At 36.4% G+C, this 18,254-nt stretch overlaps 2 protein-coding genes across 5 annotated transcripts in view; one reads left to right on the top strand and one right to left on the bottom strand.

Moving 5' to 3' along the window:
* LOC116463456 (Golgi-associated kinase 1B-like) overlaps positions 1-18,254 on the top strand; it is a 257,888-nt gene that overhangs the window by 119,073 nt on the left and 120,561 nt on the right. The window lies entirely within an intron of this gene.
* The window catches only part of LOC116463457 (transmembrane protein 144), a 60,635-nt gene continuing 43,631 nt past the window's right edge, over positions 1,251-18,254 (bottom strand). For 2 of the 3 annotated variants that reach the window (XM_058434650.1, XM_032146570.2), the window contains 4 exons: positions 16,234-16,353; positions 15,037-15,134; positions 12,295-12,348; positions 1,406-3,219 (listed from right to left, as the gene is read on the bottom strand). In XM_058434650.1, the coding sequence (XP_058290633.1) occupies positions 3,136-3,219; positions 12,295-12,348; positions 15,037-15,134; positions 16,234-16,353 (356 nt within the window). In that variant the 3' untranslated portion in view covers positions 1,406-3,135. Of the gene's footprint in view, positions 3,220-12,294; positions 12,349-15,036; positions 15,135-16,233; positions 16,354-18,254 lie in introns of all 3 variants that reach the window. The other variant, XM_032146569.2, reaches the window with a different exon arrangement.

An 18,254-nucleotide genomic window follows, 5' to 3' on the forward strand; every position in this document is an offset into this window, starting at 1 on the left:
TAGTCTATTTTATCATTTACTACCATAAAATATACATAAATCTATTATAAAATCTCCGTTGCTATTGTGGTGAGCTCTAGCGTTGCGACTATCCACTTAAAGCACCATGTGGTGCTAATCATCTTCAGGTGAGCCAACCGTCTCTCCAGTCAATTGCCTCTGGTGGTTATGATCTCTTGCAGTTCTTGTATATTTTTCATCATTTTTTATTGCAATAAAATTAAACCTTGTAAACCTTGGATAACACTGTGGGACCCATACGGAGCCCGACTAGTGATGCTGGAAGTGCTCCCAAGAAGCAGAGAAAAGTCATGACATTATTAGAAAAAGTTGAATTGCTTGGTATGTACCACAGATTGAGGTCTGCAGATGCAGTTGCCCAACATTTCAGAAGATTCTTCTTGTAATCAGATGATGCAAACTTACAGTACTGATAAATATAGTATAATACTGTAAATGTATTTTCTCTTCCCTATAATTTTCTTAACAATATTTTCTTCTGTTTGTAAAAATATAGTATATAATATATATAACATATAAAATATGTGTTAACTGTTTAGGTTACAGGTAAGGTTTCTGGTCAACAGTAGACTATTAGTAGCTAAATTCCTTTTTTTTACATAAATATGTATTTATAGAAAGTATTTATTACTTTGGCTACTAAAAATTTACCTAAATGTTATGCTATGCACATGGTTCTACAACTTGCCTTTTTGCAATGTTTTTTAGCTCTATCAATATTGAGACTTATAAGTCTAGTAGTTAGTAACTCTGAATATAAATAAATCAGTATATCAGGAATAAAAGGAGATTTTTTAGTTTGGGGAGATGCTGTACTATTAATCCTTTAAAATGTATTAGGATTTTCTGTTCCTATGGTAGAAAATTTCCATAATCTGATACCAGCCTTATTGGCTGCTACTTCTACTGAATGTAGTTCTGTCTCTGTACACAAGGTGGCAGGATCTCTTTAGTACAGATGGGGTTGCCATTTGACAGAAAGCCATGCCAGAAAAATGTAAAATAAACACTAGAATTTAGCCGTACTAGATTAGGAAAAATAAAACCTAAAAACCTCAAGAGAGTTAGGCATTCACTTCCTAAGGTGAACAAACAAAATGCAGATTTGACAATTGCCAAATTTTACATATATATATATATATATATAAAGTCTATATATAGAGAGATGTATATAAATGTATATAGATATAGATATAGATATATAAACTATATAGAGGTAATAAGACTGATTTTTCATTTTTCTTCTGCAACTGCTTTACTTCACATTTAAAATTTTGTATATAAATTGGAAATCCCAACTAAAGAATACTTAAAAGTTATCCAATATAAAATTCTAAAATATATTTAAATGAGAAAAGTAGCTTTTGTATCACAATTTATTCAAAGTTTATCAGCATAATTTAATGACATTTCAGGTTAAAATTAAAATGAGTATAAGAAGTTATAATCAAATATTTATTTGTATTAGCAATTCAATAAACAAACAGAAGCTCCATCACTTTTAAGTAGTATTCATTTAGAGGAGTAATAATTGTTTGGATGGGAAGGTGGTGAGCTTAGTAGCTCTTACATGGTGTTCTCCAATCTACAAAAACTTTTTTTCCCCTTCAAACAACACATAATAATAAAAGCTAACAATTACATAGTGTTTGCCAAATACCAGATACTCATCAACATACTTTACAGATTTTAACTAATTTCAACCACACAGTAACCATGTGAGGTAGATGCCATCATAAACTCCATTTTGTAAATGAGAGGCCTGACACAGAGGGCTTAGGAACTTGTCCACAGCCACACAAATAAAATGAAGCAGAGGTGGGATTTAACCCATGCACATTGACTTCAGAGTATACACACAAATAGAATGCTGTTTTGTTTCTCTTGCATAACAAAGTAATAAACAGTACTATCAGGTGGGAATGGGTAAAATTTACATTTGAATAGGGGTTTTGTTATTTCAAAGTTTTGGAAGCAATTGCAACAAACATTGTACTAGCCCTTCTGTTTCAGTTTTCTTTTTTCTTACAAATTTAAATTAAATTTCTTTTTTAGAGATGGGAACTTGCTATGTTGCCCAGGCTGGCAGATTTGCACTCTTGGGCTAATTGACCCTCCTGCTTCAGCAGCTGGGATTCTAGTAGTGTGCCATCTGCCTGGCTTAATTTCAGTTTTCTTTAAAAAAAAACAAAAAAACCAAAAAACTAGCATGCCTGTCATTTTGTTTTGCCTACTGGAAACCACCAGTTAAAACAAGAAGAAAACAGGAAAACCTCCAGTTAAGAGGGTTTTAGAAAAGTGTATTTCAGAAAAAAATAATTGTGCATTCAAAAGAGTGGTTGTTTCCTTTAAATTGTTACTGATAACCTACAGTCTCACTTTAGCAACATATCTGTGTGTATTTATGTATGTGAATATACTTGTGTATGTATGTATTATGTTATGCATATATTCTCAATGATGAAAAATTTTTGTTCTCTGAGAATGGACTTTATCTGTTGATAATCGAAAGCATTATGAGCTAAAATGGGTAGATGATGTAGAGTTGGGTGATATTAACTTGAAATAAACATAAGTTTTGGCGAAAAATAATAAAATGGCCTTTTTAACATTTAGTTACCAACTATGCATTTACTTTATGAAACAAAGGATCCAAATATCTTTGGAATCTAATTCCATTAGAAGGTAAAGCTCTCCCTCCTTGCCCAAGGTATTTCTGCCTCACTTCACGGGGGTAATAGGTGAGAAATTTGGACTGTAACTTCTTTGTATATGGACTCTATACTGTGTTCTAGATTATGCAACACTAGGTACATACTGTGGTAAAAAGAGCATCCTCATATGTAATGCTATAATAATGTAGACATTTTAGTCACCCAGTAAAGTACTACCTTCATAAACAGTTCATCAGAAGAAATTTTCATTTTTATACTTGAACGAAACTCAATCTTCCTTCATTCTCACATTTTTGGGGAAAAAAATCATTTACCCACTCCAACAGTGGCTGAGATCCATTTGCTGTAAGAAAATGCACTCTTTTCTCAGCATAATCTCTCTGCTGTCGGATAGACGCATTCTCTTAACTACTGCTGCCACCTGCTGGTCTTGTCATTGTTAGATTTTAGAAAAAGCAGTGCATAAGGCTCCAGTCAAGATGATGCAAAATGCAAGTATCATTAATAGGTAGTTTTGTAGACCCTGAATAAGAAAAAAGAACAACAGTGATAAATAAAGCCTGAATCAATTACACAAAATGGACAGACTCTCAAGATTGCTGGGGACCTGACTAACCATCTGCTCTAGCCACCTGTACGTTTTTTTGCTACCCCTTCCAAGTAATCAGGTTCTCACAAAACCTTGCAAAGCCTTATGAATTCACCCATTCGGAAAATAAATGTGGGCACCCACTAAGCTTCAACATGTACCTTTATGCAAACAATTATATAATATGGGAGAGAGGAAGTAATCACAGAAAAGAATGTTATTACGTGAGAGGGGTGTTAATAATAAAGCAAACCACCATGGTTGTTTGAGAGTGTGTTACGGGAATCTTAATGATGCTGGTTTGGAGGGTGGGAAGTGGAGCTTCTAACTACCAGTATCAGTGAATTGGCCAGGGGAATAGGGCAGCAAGTAGAGATTCCAGGTAGAAGGAATTTTATGTGCACAGTCCTGTTGTAAGAAAAAGCAAAATATTTCCCAGGGACTGAAAGGAGGTCAGTGTGACTGGAGCAATCAAAGTTAAGTGGAGCAAGATGAGGTCGGAAGACCATGGGCCTGAGCACTTGTTATGCTTTGGGTCCTATTATTTTTTTCTTTTTTTTTTGAGATGGAGTCTCGCTCCGTTGCCCAGGCTGGAGTTCAGTGGCGCGATCTTGGCTCACTGCAACCTCCGCCTCCTGGGTTCAGGTGATTCTCCTGTCTCAGCCTCCCAAGTAGCTGGGATTACAGGCATGCACCACCACGCCCAGTGAATTTTTGTATTTTTAGTAGAGGTAGGGTTTTACCATGTTGGCCAGGCTGGTCTTTAACTCCTGACCTCAAGTGATCTGCCCACCTCTGCCTCTCAAATTTGGGTCCTGTTTTTCCAAGCAAAGAGGAATACATTAAAAAAACAGGCAGCTGGCTGTGTTAAAATTTCAGACTTGCATTGTGTAAAGCTCACACTTTTCTGCAGGATGGCAGACAGATTGGAGGGGCCAGAATGGATGCAAGGAGACCAATTAGGAGGTGACTGTAGTCTTCCAGGGAAAAGATGATGAAGGGCAGATGGAGAGATGGAGATGGATCTGAAGGGTGAGGAAGAAACGCAGAGAGGGTATGAAGAATGACTTAGTTGGACTTGCCCAGTTATGTATGGGGTCACTGGTCTTAAAGATGGGAACTACTGAGAACCACTTCTCTGTGTTGCCCAGCTCATCTTTGAATTAACAAAGAAATATCTTCCTGTGTTAAGTAGAAATATTTCACTTCCTGTAAGTTCCATCACTAGGAGTACAGATAGATCGATTTTAATATCTCTTCCACAAGATAAATCCTCAATCATTGAAAAATAACTCTCATATATCCCCAGAGGCATCTCTTTTCCTGGACAGTGTTTTAGCTCTTTGACCATTTTTCATATGGAATGGTTTCAAGCTTCCTTACTGTCCTGGCTGCTCCCCTCTGAATGACTGCCATTTTGTCTATATCCTTCTTTATGTTTAAAGAGTCCCATTTTTTTTTTTTTTTTTTTAGTGAAAGTACAGAGACGTGTTGCAAAGTGAAAAGTACACACTCAAGAAAGGAGAGTGCGGACATACTCATGAGAGAATCATACAAGGGGGTTGGGGTTCCTATTTTCATGGTTTCTTTAACCGAGAGGTGGAATATTCATGAAGATTCCTAGAAAAAGGTAACAATTTCTCAAAACTGTGGTGTCACTCATTTTTACACCAAATATGGGTGTTCCCGGAACTGTCATGGTGCTGGTGGGTGTGTAATTTGTATGTTAATGAGTGTATAATGAGGTCCTAGGTGAAACCTAGGGCAAATCCAGTGCCATGTTGGGTTCAGTTGGTCTTAGCCAGCTTGATCCGCACCCTGTTTTTCAGGGTCTTATCAGCCCATGGCCTCTGCAGCTATTTCAAGTTTCCTTTTGCTAGTCATGTGAAACTGCTGCCTGGGATTTTCCTAATCTGTGACCACCCTGTATTATTCCTGTCTCATCCCCCCCACTTAAAGATTTCCATCCCTTATCCTTAAGGCTTGATGTGGGAGGAAGTCAGTCTTCTGTATCTACTTCCTGCTGATTAAGGGTACTGGCTCTGCCAATGAGGGCATGGCAATCTCTGGCTGCCTGGTCTAAGGGTCCCAAGGGTGGGTCATCAGGAGAGTCTGAATCCAAGGCAGAAGACTCCAGTATTCTAAGGGAAGGTTTGAACATTACAAAGTAAAACAAGACTAGCACCTCTCTAATTTTAGATATATCTAAAATTACAATCAGATAATCTAATTTAATAATACTATTTAATAATACTATTAGATCCCTTTTAAAAGGAAAAATACCAATGGTTTATGGGTAAGTCATTGTAGAGGACACATAAGGGTTCTGGAAAAAGAAAAAAGGAATGGAGAGGAGGCAACTCTAGGCAGCAGTTGGTATCCTGCCGGCTTCAAATATGCAGGGATTAGGGCTGGTGGCCTCCCTCTCTGGTGAAAATTCTGGCCACTGGGGTCCGACAGGTTAACAGCCTCACACTACCCAAATTTGGGCAAAACTTCAGGAAAGGTAGTGGTAATAGAATGCTGTGTTTCTGGTGCAAGAGTTGACTGACTTGTTGGGAGGAGTGGGTTCACAAAAGCAGGACCGTGGGCTGTTAGAGGCTAATCCTCAGGGCTAATCTGGATTCATGAGTATCTCGCCTAATGCTCACTCAAGGACTCAATGAAGAACATGCACTAAAACTTGAGTTCCTACAGCAAGGCCATGCAAAGTGTAGGCTTAGGGAGACTCATTTCCCCCTGCATAGATGCAAGGGGTCAGAGGGTAGAGGGTGGTTCTGTCTTTGCTGCCTTGCAGCCAGGTCAGCTTTGAGGGAAACCCAGAAAGGGAAGTTCTAACTGGGCTCCCACAGGAAACAGGGTTGGGGCAGGATAGACAGGTTGACAGTAGGAACACATGGCTCTCCTGGCTCCACAATGAAATTCTCACTTCAAAGAGTGGACTTTTGTCTGGGTTCATTTTGCCTACTTCCCTCACACTTCCTTAAAGGTCTTGTGTTTCCAGTTTACTGGAAGAATGCAGAGATCAGAGGTAAATTTGTGTAGTAAATCTGAACAGAACAGAAACAAAGTCCAGGATGGAGGGAATGTGAAAACTGTCAAGGAAAGTTCTTTTGTATTATTAGTTTATAAGATTAATGCTAGCTAATACGTAACATATATATCTATGTTATGTATTAATTAACAAAATCAAATAACTATGTTACTAACTAAATAATATTCCCTTTCTTCAATTTAAAGAATCAGAGTAGATTAATTTGCCTCTGTTTGATGACCAGAGATAGGTCTTTGTAAGTTAGGTTGGGGCCAGATGAATTATCTGATTCAGTGTGACCCTTAGCACTGACAGAAGCCACTCTAATCCCAAATTCTACAAGTAGAAGTACCCCAAAACCCTGCCAAGTGCAGAAGAGCTTATTTAAACACACACACACACACACACACGCACACACACACACACACACACACCTGGCAGTAGGCTTTGGATTTCCCAGCACCTTTTTTTTCTTAGTTTTTAAGACTGCAATTCTCACCTAGATACTGGTACTAATGCAGAATAGTATTCCATAAATATTTGCTCAAACAATAAATGCACTAAGGTGATTTCCACATATGCTTTGTGAATTTGAAATTGATGCAATTACTTAAATTAAAAAATGGGTCTTCAGTTACAAGCACTCTACAATCTAATTACGTGAATACATTGCTAAGTGCTATTTTATTAGCTATGTAGACAGAAGAATAATATTCTCAGGGAACGAAAAATTTTTTTCCCCTTCAATGTTAAGATTTTGCCAAAACTGCCCAGTCTCTTAGAGGAAAAGACTGATTGTAGTTGGGCAACAGCAATGGTTTTCCTTCATCAAAGGTGGATGTTAACTCTTGGAAAGAGCACACTAACATTCTTCCCAAAGCAGAAAGTTTTTTAACTTGGATTTCTGAGGTAGCTACTAAGATATTAGATCATCTCATTCTTCACTGGGGAGTAGCTTACTGACCTATACATTGTTGTGGTAATAACTGCCTGTGTTGGCATTACTGTAGACATACTGACTAAAGTGTGTTGGTAAAAATATAATTTATATCTAGCTTAAAGATGTAATAATCTAAAATGAATTTCCCAATGAGTAACAGATATCAGATATAAAAGAATATCAGGGCTGGGCACGGTGGCTCATGCCTGTAATCCCAGCACTTTGGGAGGTCAAGGCAGGCAGATCACAAGGTCAGTAGTTCGAGACAAGCCTGGCCAACACTGTGAAAACCCGTCTCTACTAAAACTACAAAAATTACCCAGGTGTGGCAGTGGGCGCCTGTAATCCCAGCTACTCAGGAGGCTGAGGCAGTCACTTGAATCCGGGAGGTGGAGGTCGCAGTGAGCTAAGATTGCATCACTCCACTCCAGCCTGGGCAACAGAGCGAGAGACTCCATCTCAAAAAACAAACAAACAATAAAACAACAAAAAAGCGTATCAGAAGTATGAAAATCTCCAACTGATGCACTGATGGCATTAAAACTAAATGGAATCACTAAAGTCCTTCACACAAAAGGTGCTTGGTGCTCAGCTTTATTCCTCACAGCTGTAGGTTGTAGACTTTTAAATATGTGCCTTCAAGGACTGCTTTAAGATATATATAACTGACAGTACCTATGAGTCCTGCAGATACCAGGTTTGCTGTTGTTTTCTTCTTTAGAGTTTAGGGGTTTTTGTCTTGTTTCTACAAAAATACTTTAAAAATTATTCTTATGAGATTTAGGCTTTAATGTTTAGTTGATGATGCTTTTCTAAACTGATTGGCATGTAGGTATTTAAAATTTTTCTTTAAATCAGCTGCCAAGAGGCAATTAAGTGTCTGCATTGAATAAGTACCACTGGACAGCCATTAAATTTTTTTTGTAGACGACATATAAGATTTTTTATTTATTTATTTAGTTAGTTATTTTGAGACAGAGTCTAGCTCTGTCACCCAGGCCGGAGTGCAATCTTGGCTCACTGCAATCTCCACTTTCCAGATTCAAGCCTTCTTCCCATCTCAGCCTCCCAAACAGCTAGGACTAGAGGCACGCACCACCATAGCAGGTTAATTTTTGTATTTTTGTAGAGATGGGGTTTTGCCATGTCGCCCTGGCTGGTCTTGAACTCCTGAGCTCAAGTGATCTGGCCACCTTGGCTTCCCAAAATGCTGGGACTACAGGCATAAGCCACCATGCCTGGCCCCAGGTTTTTTGTTGTTGTTGTTGTTGTTTTTAAAAAAACTCTCTGCTTTTAGCTTGGCCCTTTCTCTTCTTTTAATACTTGTAATCTTATCTTAGTCATTTTTTAAAATAGAAAAGAGCAAACAGTCATTTTCTTAAGTTTAGAAATCCTTATTTTATAAGAAAACTGGCCTAACTAATCTAAATTGCACATGTCAGAAATATGGTACATGTGCTGTCATGCTTTTTTTTTTTTGCCTATTTTTACATAAATAATTAGCCAAACTTTAGAACCTACTCTAAAAATTCTAGAAGGAGCTTCACTGGGATTTTACAGGAATTATACTGAAGGTAATTGGAGAGAACTGCCTAATTATAACAGCGAGATGTTCCATCAGAAATGTGACAAGTCTCCCATATTTGTTCTGATCTTCTGTGTCCTCTAGTGCATGTTTGTAACAAAGTAAAATACAGTATTTTAAAAATCTGGCACATTACTTGTAATTCTTTAATTAGATTTATGTAATTTTCGTGGTTATTATTAATAGCATTTATTTTCCTCGTTTTAACTGGTTGTTGGCGATATATTGGAAGGCAATTGATTTCATATTTATTTTATATCTCAAGCCTTACTAAATGATCTTATTGGATCTTAAATTTTTCAGCTGATTCTTTTAAATTTTTATTTTAATTTTTAATTTTTGTCACCAATAAATTGAAATCACAATGTGTACATTTTTAAAAAATGTAATCTGCAAATGATAATTTTCTCATTTCTTTTCCTATATTTATTCATTTCATTTCTTATTCTCGTGTTTCCAAACTAGCTAGATCTATAGGAAATATTGTATAATAGTATGGAGAAATCCTTGACTTCCAACATACAGAGAACTGTTATGTTTCCTGAAACTCAGGTATATAATTGCTATTTTGTTTTGATAGACATACTGTACCACAAAAGCTTCCTTTTATTTCTAGCTTATTAAGAGGTTAGTGTAGTATTATCGCGTCCTTTTCATATTTGATATGTTAGAGTAAATGAGATTAATTAATTTACATATTATGAACGATCCTTGCATTCCTGAATTAAACCTTATTGAGTCATAGTATATTAATCTTAAAAGTTACTTTTCTATTCGGTCTGAGGTGCCTTTTGAACGATGTCTTTACCAAAAACAAAACAAAACATTCCTCACTGTTTTTCAGTACTCCTCTAAATAAAGGACTCTAAAGAATTAATACTAGGCTTTTTGGTTAGGGATTCTGTCTTTGAACAGGGTTCTTATATGTAGTTAAGAGGATTTTCAATTCAGTATTATTATTGTAGTCATGACCAAAATAATTTTCAAACGCTTTAATATAAATCTACACTTGGTTTCTACTTCTTTATACCTATAATTACTAATAAACTGTGATCACTAATTTGTAATTTTCTAAGGCTTCAGCATCTTATATGAGGTAATAACCAATTCTTTAATATAAATAAATCATATTTTGTGAGGTAGATGAAATATATGCAGAGAGATTTACAACATATTTTGGGCATAGAGTTACTTTTTGTAGAAAGGAACTCCAACCACAATAACTGAGAAATATTCACGAAAGTAACTTACAGGTTTATAAATGTTTCAAGTTGTTCCTGTGTATTTAAAAAAAGAAAAATTCTGATCATAGTCCACATATTTTTGAAACAAGTTTATTATTTTTTAAATCTGAGAATGTTACTTGTATTATCAAATAATGGATTTTAAATCAAAATATTTCATTTACAATGATTGAAATGATGTTTTAAATCTAAAATTGAATAATCATTTTAAAGATCAAGTAGAAGTACATTCACTTTACGGTTCTTAGAGATTAGCAATATCAATCTCCTTAGAACCAGGAATTATTTGCTACTACAACTGCATATTAAGACAAGTCTATGATGCCTTGATGGGGGAGGGGTCTTTGGATCAATATTGTCTTTAATAAAAATTCTTAGAAAAGAGTATTTGCATGTATTCCTCAACTGAAGACTTTTTTCTACAAGTAAAGGTAACTGGGAAAAGTTCCAAAGCAATTTTTTAAAAAAAGATTAAATATTTTAAAATCTTTAAATTGTTAGGGAGACAGGGTCTTACTATGTTGCCCAGGCTAGACTTGAACTCCTAGGCTCAAGTGATCCTCCTGCATAGTTGGACTACAGGTAGATGCCACCATGCCTGGCTAGAAGGGGAGAAGTTCTCTGATTTTGTGAGTTTTGTTATTCTTTCTTTCTTTTTCTTTTTCTTTTTTGAAGAGACAGGGTTTCACTCAGCTGTCCAGATTGGTGTGTAGTGGTATGATCATGTCTTGCTGCAGCCTTGACCTCCTGAACCCAAGCAATCCTCTCTCCTTAGCCTTCTGAGTGGCTGTGACTACAAGTGTTCCTCACCACACCTGGCTAATTTTTCAATTGTTTTTGTAGAGATAGGGGTTTTGCTATGTTGCCTAGGCTGGTCTCAAACTCCTGGGCTCAAGCAATCCTCCCGCAAGTGCTGGGATTACAGGTGTGAGCCACTGCTCTTAACTTGTTTTATTTTGCTATCGACAGTTTGGGCTAGGTTATATGACCCTCACCCCCAAAATTAACTGAGCATTTATTGTGTTCTTGGTAGTGTTTTTAGCACTTTACTCATATTCTCACAGCTCTCTTGGTTGGTTATCTCCATTTTCAGATGAGTATACACACAGAGAGGTTAAGAAACTTGGCCAAAGTCACACAGCTAGTATGTGACAGAGCCAGGATTTGAACCCAGTTGGACTCTTGAGATTATACCTTTTGTTGTCGTTGTTATTGCCCAGACTGACATCAAACTCCTGGGCTCAAGTGATGCTGCTGCCTCAGCCTCCTGAGTAGCTGGGACTGTAGATGCTTGCCACCATGCTCGGCAAAGTGATTTTTAAAGAAAACACAGACACACACACACATACACACACTCTTACTAGAACTATTTGATGAATGCAATTTTAAATTACCATCGTTTACATTTGAAAAGGAAATGGCAATAGCCTCCTGTTACCATGCTGTTTTCCTACAAAATTGCTGGTTTGACATGGAGGCCTTTGGGAGACAGGAACCAATATAAACATCTATTCCCAACAACGATTTACCTCAGGAGATACTTTAACCTTTAGGATAAAAAAAAATCTTTCATCTTATTTATCACATTTTAAACAAATTTCCCTCTCTCATATTTCATTGGGTTATTTAAAATCACTTCAGGGAAATTTAAGTCAATGACAGCATTTTTCCATTGGAGATGGGGTGGAGAGAGACACGATGTTACATTATAATTATCATAGCTCTAGTATTTTCTTTCCTAATTAGGTATTATGACATTCTGAACATTTTATCTGTCAAATCCATTCATGGGTTGTTGGCCCTGGACCTAGGCACCACAGGCAGTTTTCAGAAAATAATGCAAACATATTAAATACTTTACTCACCTGGATGCATTCCCATTTTCTTTTCTTTTTTGAGAAAAAAAGAAAGACTGGAGGGCAGTGGCATGATCTTGGCTCACTGCAACCTCCGCGTCCCGGGTTCAAGCAATTCTCTGCCTCAGCCTTCCGAGTAGCTGGGATTACAGGCGCACACCACCACACCTGGCTAATTTTTTGTATTTTTAGTAGAGACGGGGTTTCACCATCTTGGCCAAGCTGGTCTTGAACTCCTAACCTCATGATCCAGCAGCCTCGGCCTCCCAAAGTGCCAGGATTACAAGTGTGAGCCACCACGCCCGGCCTACCCCATTCCCATTTTCTAGTCTGCCCTTTCTTGTACATACCTTTATTTCCTTAAACATGAAGACACCCCACATTGCAGCTATAAATCCTGGACCCTTAAATAAAAATATAAATTTTAATTAAATTGGATATTTACCTATGACTAGATTCTATATAAATATAGTAAGTTAGAGACAATATAAACATATTTTCAGGGAAAACTACCCATAATATCAACCCTAACTCCACACTAAGCTAAACTTTAGGTGATATTAAGTAAAAAAATGAAGACTTTTTTTCATTTTCTTTTCTTCATGGTCTTCATTTTTATTATTTTGATGATGCTATAATATTTTGTGCCACATAATACTTTAATATATTTGACAAATTATTTTTATAAGCACAAAGCTTATTTTTTCCATTGGCCTAGTTCCTTAGGATACTAGAAATGGGATTAATAAGGAAAAGTGTGCACAAGCTTCTAACTTTCTTTGGCATGAGATAATCTCGTAACTGAAGAAATTTTGGCATATTCTTTTTGGCCTGACAAATAATGTACATGTAGAAGTAGCTCGTGCTTTAAAAATTTTTTTAACTGATATTACTACAGAGCAATCAAGTCTGGCTAACATTAAACACCAATGAATGGTAAAAAAAAAGGTTTATGGGAAGATTAAAATAAACATGTACGGAAAAACAATAGGGGTTTCTGGGCAGGAGACAAAGAAAAGAATGAAATAATATAGGACAGAGGAAATGAGAAGAAACAGGTGAAAAAAAGGAATGATTCTGCAATTTATAAACTTTAAGCTATTCAAGTTTGGTGGTAATTCTTCTTAGCTGAGAAGGAAGAAAATTGGAATGTGGGTTAAGTGTGGTCTTTGTGGAGAAGGTATATTGTATCAACATTTTATGATTGCTCTTCAAACTCCAAGAAACTCTGGAAGAGTTTCAAATAGATTCCAAAATGTTTTTCCCCTACCACTACTCCAACTGTCAAAAGGACTGAGTCAATGAAGTTTGATTCCACTCTTGGTATGTAAGTGAAACAAAAAAAATACACTCCCCTCTGTTTATCAGTATCTGGAAAGTCAGCATCAAAAGAGCCAGAGAAATAGGTCAAAGGAACTGCCTTTTATCAATGATGTAAGTTCCTAAGCCTCAAAATCCAAATCAAACAAGAAGCATATGGGTCTTTTAGGCAACCCCACACTGACTTTCAACAGAATGAGAGGAAGCAATAGAACAGAGGATACCATATTAATGTTATGCTAATCACTCAATAATTTTTAATCTGAAAATCCATTTCCCTTCAGAGAACATGGTACATGACAATACCACAAGGTATCATTGACCTTTGAAGATTCTTGTCTGGTCGTTTTCTAAATATGAGTTTAGGCATGGCCTAAGAGTTATTGTGAGTAGTGTGGTTATAGGAAGGGTGCTTTGGTAAAAGTAATGCAAGCATAGGTCAAAGTATGTACTGACTCTTTGATTCAGGCCTAGGAGAGCCCAGTAGGAAGGACATCTTCATAGGAGATACAACAGTTTTGGTAATTTGGATTGTATATTTTCCTTTTGTAAACTAATGTAAGTTAGGTGTAAATCAGCTTTTGAAAACAAAGTGAACTCGCTCCTATCTTTAGAATAACCTGATTCAGTTTAGAATTATCAAGGAAGACATGGAGCAGAGGTAACAGCCCCTGGTAGGTTACTTTTTTCTTTCTTTCTTTTTTCTTTTGGCTTTTTAATGGAATGTTATTTGCTAATAAACAAAATGGATACTACTTTTAAGGAACTCAGTCCAGTTACCACTGAATATATAACTATGAGAATATGTATACCTGGGAAGAACAGCACTGCTGGGATATTAAAAATGTATTCTGATAAAATTGATTGACCATATACATAATTGCTGAAACTAGGTGATAGGTTCATTTGACATTTTTTGTTTAAAAAAGTTAAAAAAATCTTACCCTATGGAAAAAATAAAATAATGAAGAATGTAAGATTGTTGAGGGTAGGGACTAAATCTTTTCTGTGTGTAGATAAGGTTGTCCTTGGATAAAGTGACTAAAATAAAACCAAAGAAGGGCCTGGTAGCAATAGGGACCTACTCCCTCACCAACTCCAAATACCTGTCCTTCCCAGATAACAAGCACCAAGCGCACAAGGTAAGAAAGTTACGCCTGGTGAGTGAGAAGGCTCTGCTTCCATTACAGTTTTTCAAGAATAATCTCTGTGATGGGCAGGTCGCCAAAAGCCACAGTGACCACTCTCACTGATCCTCTGCCCACACTCACCTACTTCAGTGGTTTATTTCCTTTGAATTAGGTTTTTATTTTGTCCTCAGTCTTTATTCCTACTCAAAATAAGAAACAATGGTAGAAAAACCAACTCTCTGTCTACTATAAAAGTTTTGTGAAGGATATTGTTTATTTGTTTTTCAATGTTCCCTTTATGAGGTCCCATATTTATAAACTTTTATATAAGGAGAGAATAATAGTTATCAATAGCAAATTACAATGTCGCTAAAATTACATTAGATAAACCAATCAAACCAAAAACTGCAAGGATATTAAAGATTAAGGAGTAACAGCCCTGCTAAAATGAGGTGAGAAATGTTCCTTAGCAATCAAGCACATGAAGATTCAAGAGGGTCAGTTTATCTATCTGAATCCATTAATTGTACTCCTAAAAAATCAAACTCCATGACAGTCTTTAGCAATGCCCTAAGAGTGCTTCAGAAAAATTGGGTTTACATTCATAAAATGAAAATTTGGAAAAACAGTTCAGCTACTTACAGCAGTGATTATTGGAAAACTGACCACAGCACTCAGAGAGTGATTTGCTATGAACCAACAGCAGGTAGCTATAGCCCAAAGTACTCCTGACAGGAATCCTGAAATACAAAGACAACACACATTTGCAGACCATGTTCCCCTCCTGAAGAACTCACAGTGAGCTACAACAGGAATATCAAAGTGCACATATAAATGCATTCCAATCAATGTTGTTGGCCAATATGGAATTTTGAGCTGTGTTTTATTGTTATTTTAGAACCAAGTAATTTCTCTACTCTTGCCTGCTATGGGTAGAGTGATCAATGCTTTCATATTATCGGCATTAAAGTACCCATAGTAGTAAAAGAGGTAGAGATTGGGTGATGAAAAGGGGACTAGGGGACATACTGAACCCGAACATTCTCTGCAACTACCATTTACTGTAAACCATAGATATTAATAAAGTGGATCAGAGTGATGCTATGGCTAAGAAAAAAAAAAAACCTATAGTATTTAAGTAAAAATACCAGCTAAAACTTTCACAGTACTTTAGCTAGGCATTCAGTAAAGTATTCTAGCATTTTCTACATGGTGGCATTCTTTAGCACAAATCTGTTAGGCATTTCAGAACAAGTCTCTGACTTATGCTTTATTTTTGCCTTTAAAAAATTTTACTTGTGGACCTACATTCCAAATTGAATTATAATAAACTCCGAAATGAGATTTTTAAAAAAGATCAATGCCTAATGAATTAAGTCCAAAACCATGTATGTTTAACATATGTCTTTTTTGAAGTCAACACGATCTCTTCCTACATTTTGTAGAAACTGTTTTCCCAAGTTGCTGTATATTCCTATTTGTTGATATATGAACCTTTAGATAGTGAAAAAGAAATAGTAAAGAATGATGATCAATACAGAAGATGTTTGGCACAGGAAAATATCTTATTAATAGATTTATTGTTTAAGTTTTAGGTTCTGTAATAATGGCCAACGTTTCATATTCAGTTTCAAGGATTTAAAATACTTCATATTTGGTGGTGAACTGGGCAAAAGTAATTACGGGGAATGAACATGCACACACACACACACACACACACACACACACACACACACACACACAGAAGATGGCTTTGTTTCCAGAAGAAACTTATTCAAGTTAAATGAGTTGTAGATGACACTTTCATATAGTAAGAAGATCTGTAGTACATATTCTTACCTGGTAGGACTGCTTCAGGATATAGTTTAGGACTATTTTTCATGGCTATGCAGTAGGCCAGAAAGTAGACAGTACTTGTAAGAAAGATGCCACTGAAGTGTGCAAAAACATAGTCTAAATCTGAAAATAGAGATTAAAAACTCTCAAACACCATTTTAGTCATTCCAGATATATTTAGATTTCTGAAAATAAACTCACCAGAATTAACCTTAAAGGCAAATAAATCATTAATTAGGCAGAGCACGGTGGCTCACACCTGTAATCCCAGCACTTTGGGAAGCTGAGGCGGGTGGATCACGAGGTCAGGAGATCGCGACTGTCCTGGCTAACACGGTGAAAACCCTGCCTTTACTAAAAATACAAAAAATTAGCCAGGTGTGGTGGTGGGCGCCTGTAGTCCCAGCTACTTGGGAGGCTGAGGCAGGAGAATGGTGTGAACCTGGGAGGTGGAGCTTGCAGTGAGTGGAGATCATGCCACTGCACTCCAGCCTGGGTGACAGAGTGAGATTCTGTCTCAAAAAAAAAAAAAAAAACCCATTAATTATATTTAATCATCCTAGTTTTCTACATGCTGTTCATATAGAATTTTAATTAATATATTTCAAATCTAGATACATTAAGTAGTAAATTAGTTACTATAATCAAAACTAGAGGCTAGTTTTTATGATCATCTGGTAAAGCTAAATAAGAAACAATGAACTATGTAACTATGATGTTAATACCTCCCTTTTAAAAATAGGCATTCAGGCCTAATTTTGCTAATGACAGTAGCAATTATAGCAAATCCTCAGGTTGACCACAGTGAGAATATGAATGAAAAAATTGGAGGTGCTAATTTTATAGGATCCATTGATCAATCTGGAGACCAGCATCTCTGTTGCAGATGACAGCTGTACAGAAGGCTGTTCAGGAAGTTAATCCAGAGAGGGCTTTATTCAATTGTTGATTATAAACCTAAGTACATGGGGGAGTTAATATCACATGATGGTGGCCCAATCTCGGAAAAATCCCAACTCCACTGACTGTTTAAGCAGATGGGACTGTGGCCACACAGATGGGTGCACTACAGGTTCTTGGCTGGGAAAGCCATGTTGGACTCAATGTTTCTGTCCCCTAAAATTTTGACAAAGATGAGTGGCCATGTTTAGGAAGAAAAGTTTGACAGAGAGTTTGTCTGTTGCTCTAAGTCTTAAATCCTATTTCTGGATCATGTAAGGGCAATACATCTGTATATGGACCACCAGAAAAGAAAGCAAAATGTAGTGATTAAAAGCATGGACCACCTGGGTGCAAATCCTCATTTCAATACTCACTAACTTTGGGACTTGGACAAATCGTCTCATGTCTATGTCTTAATTTTCTCAATTGTAAAACAAAGAAAGGGTATTAGTTGTTATGAGAATTAACTGGGTATTTGTAAAATACTTAGGACAGAGCACATACTACATATGTGTTGTTAAATAAATGAAATAAAAAATAATCCCCCCTAATTAGTTTTGAATAAACTGGGATAAAGTGTTCCCATCACATTACATTCAGAGAGTTGTCACAAGCAAGATCCCTAAGAAGCCATTGTTCTCTTTGTGTAGAGATTGGTGAGGACACTGTCTATTATGTCCCTGTACCAAGAACATCTGTGCTCCTGAACAATTAGTTGTTTTTATCTTGTGCTCATTGAATCATGAGACTGATCTGATTTCCCTTGTGCCTACAGGGACTCTAAGAGCCAAATTTATGCCTCCTTTCTAGCAAGTATACAAATTAGTATAAAGTTTTTAGACTCGTTTCTGATTCCTTTTATATACCCACTCTTGTCTTTCTTTCTTTAGTGAGACCTTGTTTTAATTTATCCTATGATATTCTATTTTTATTAGTTTTTATCTTTTTGTAAAAATGCAAAAAAGTATTTGTATAAAATTTTAACAAATGAAAGACAGAAGTCAATAAAAGGTTTGAGTAATATACAGGGGGCTAACTATAAAAAGGAAGACGGAAACTATGGCATCTACTTAGTCTATCCA

This window comes from Hylobates moloch, unplaced genomic scaffold (assembly GCF_009828535.3).
Source record: "Hylobates moloch isolate HMO894 unplaced genomic scaffold, HMol_V3 SCAFFOLD_37, whole genome shotgun sequence".
Lineage (NCBI taxonomy): Eukaryota > Metazoa > Chordata > Mammalia > Primates > Hylobatidae > Hylobates > Hylobates moloch.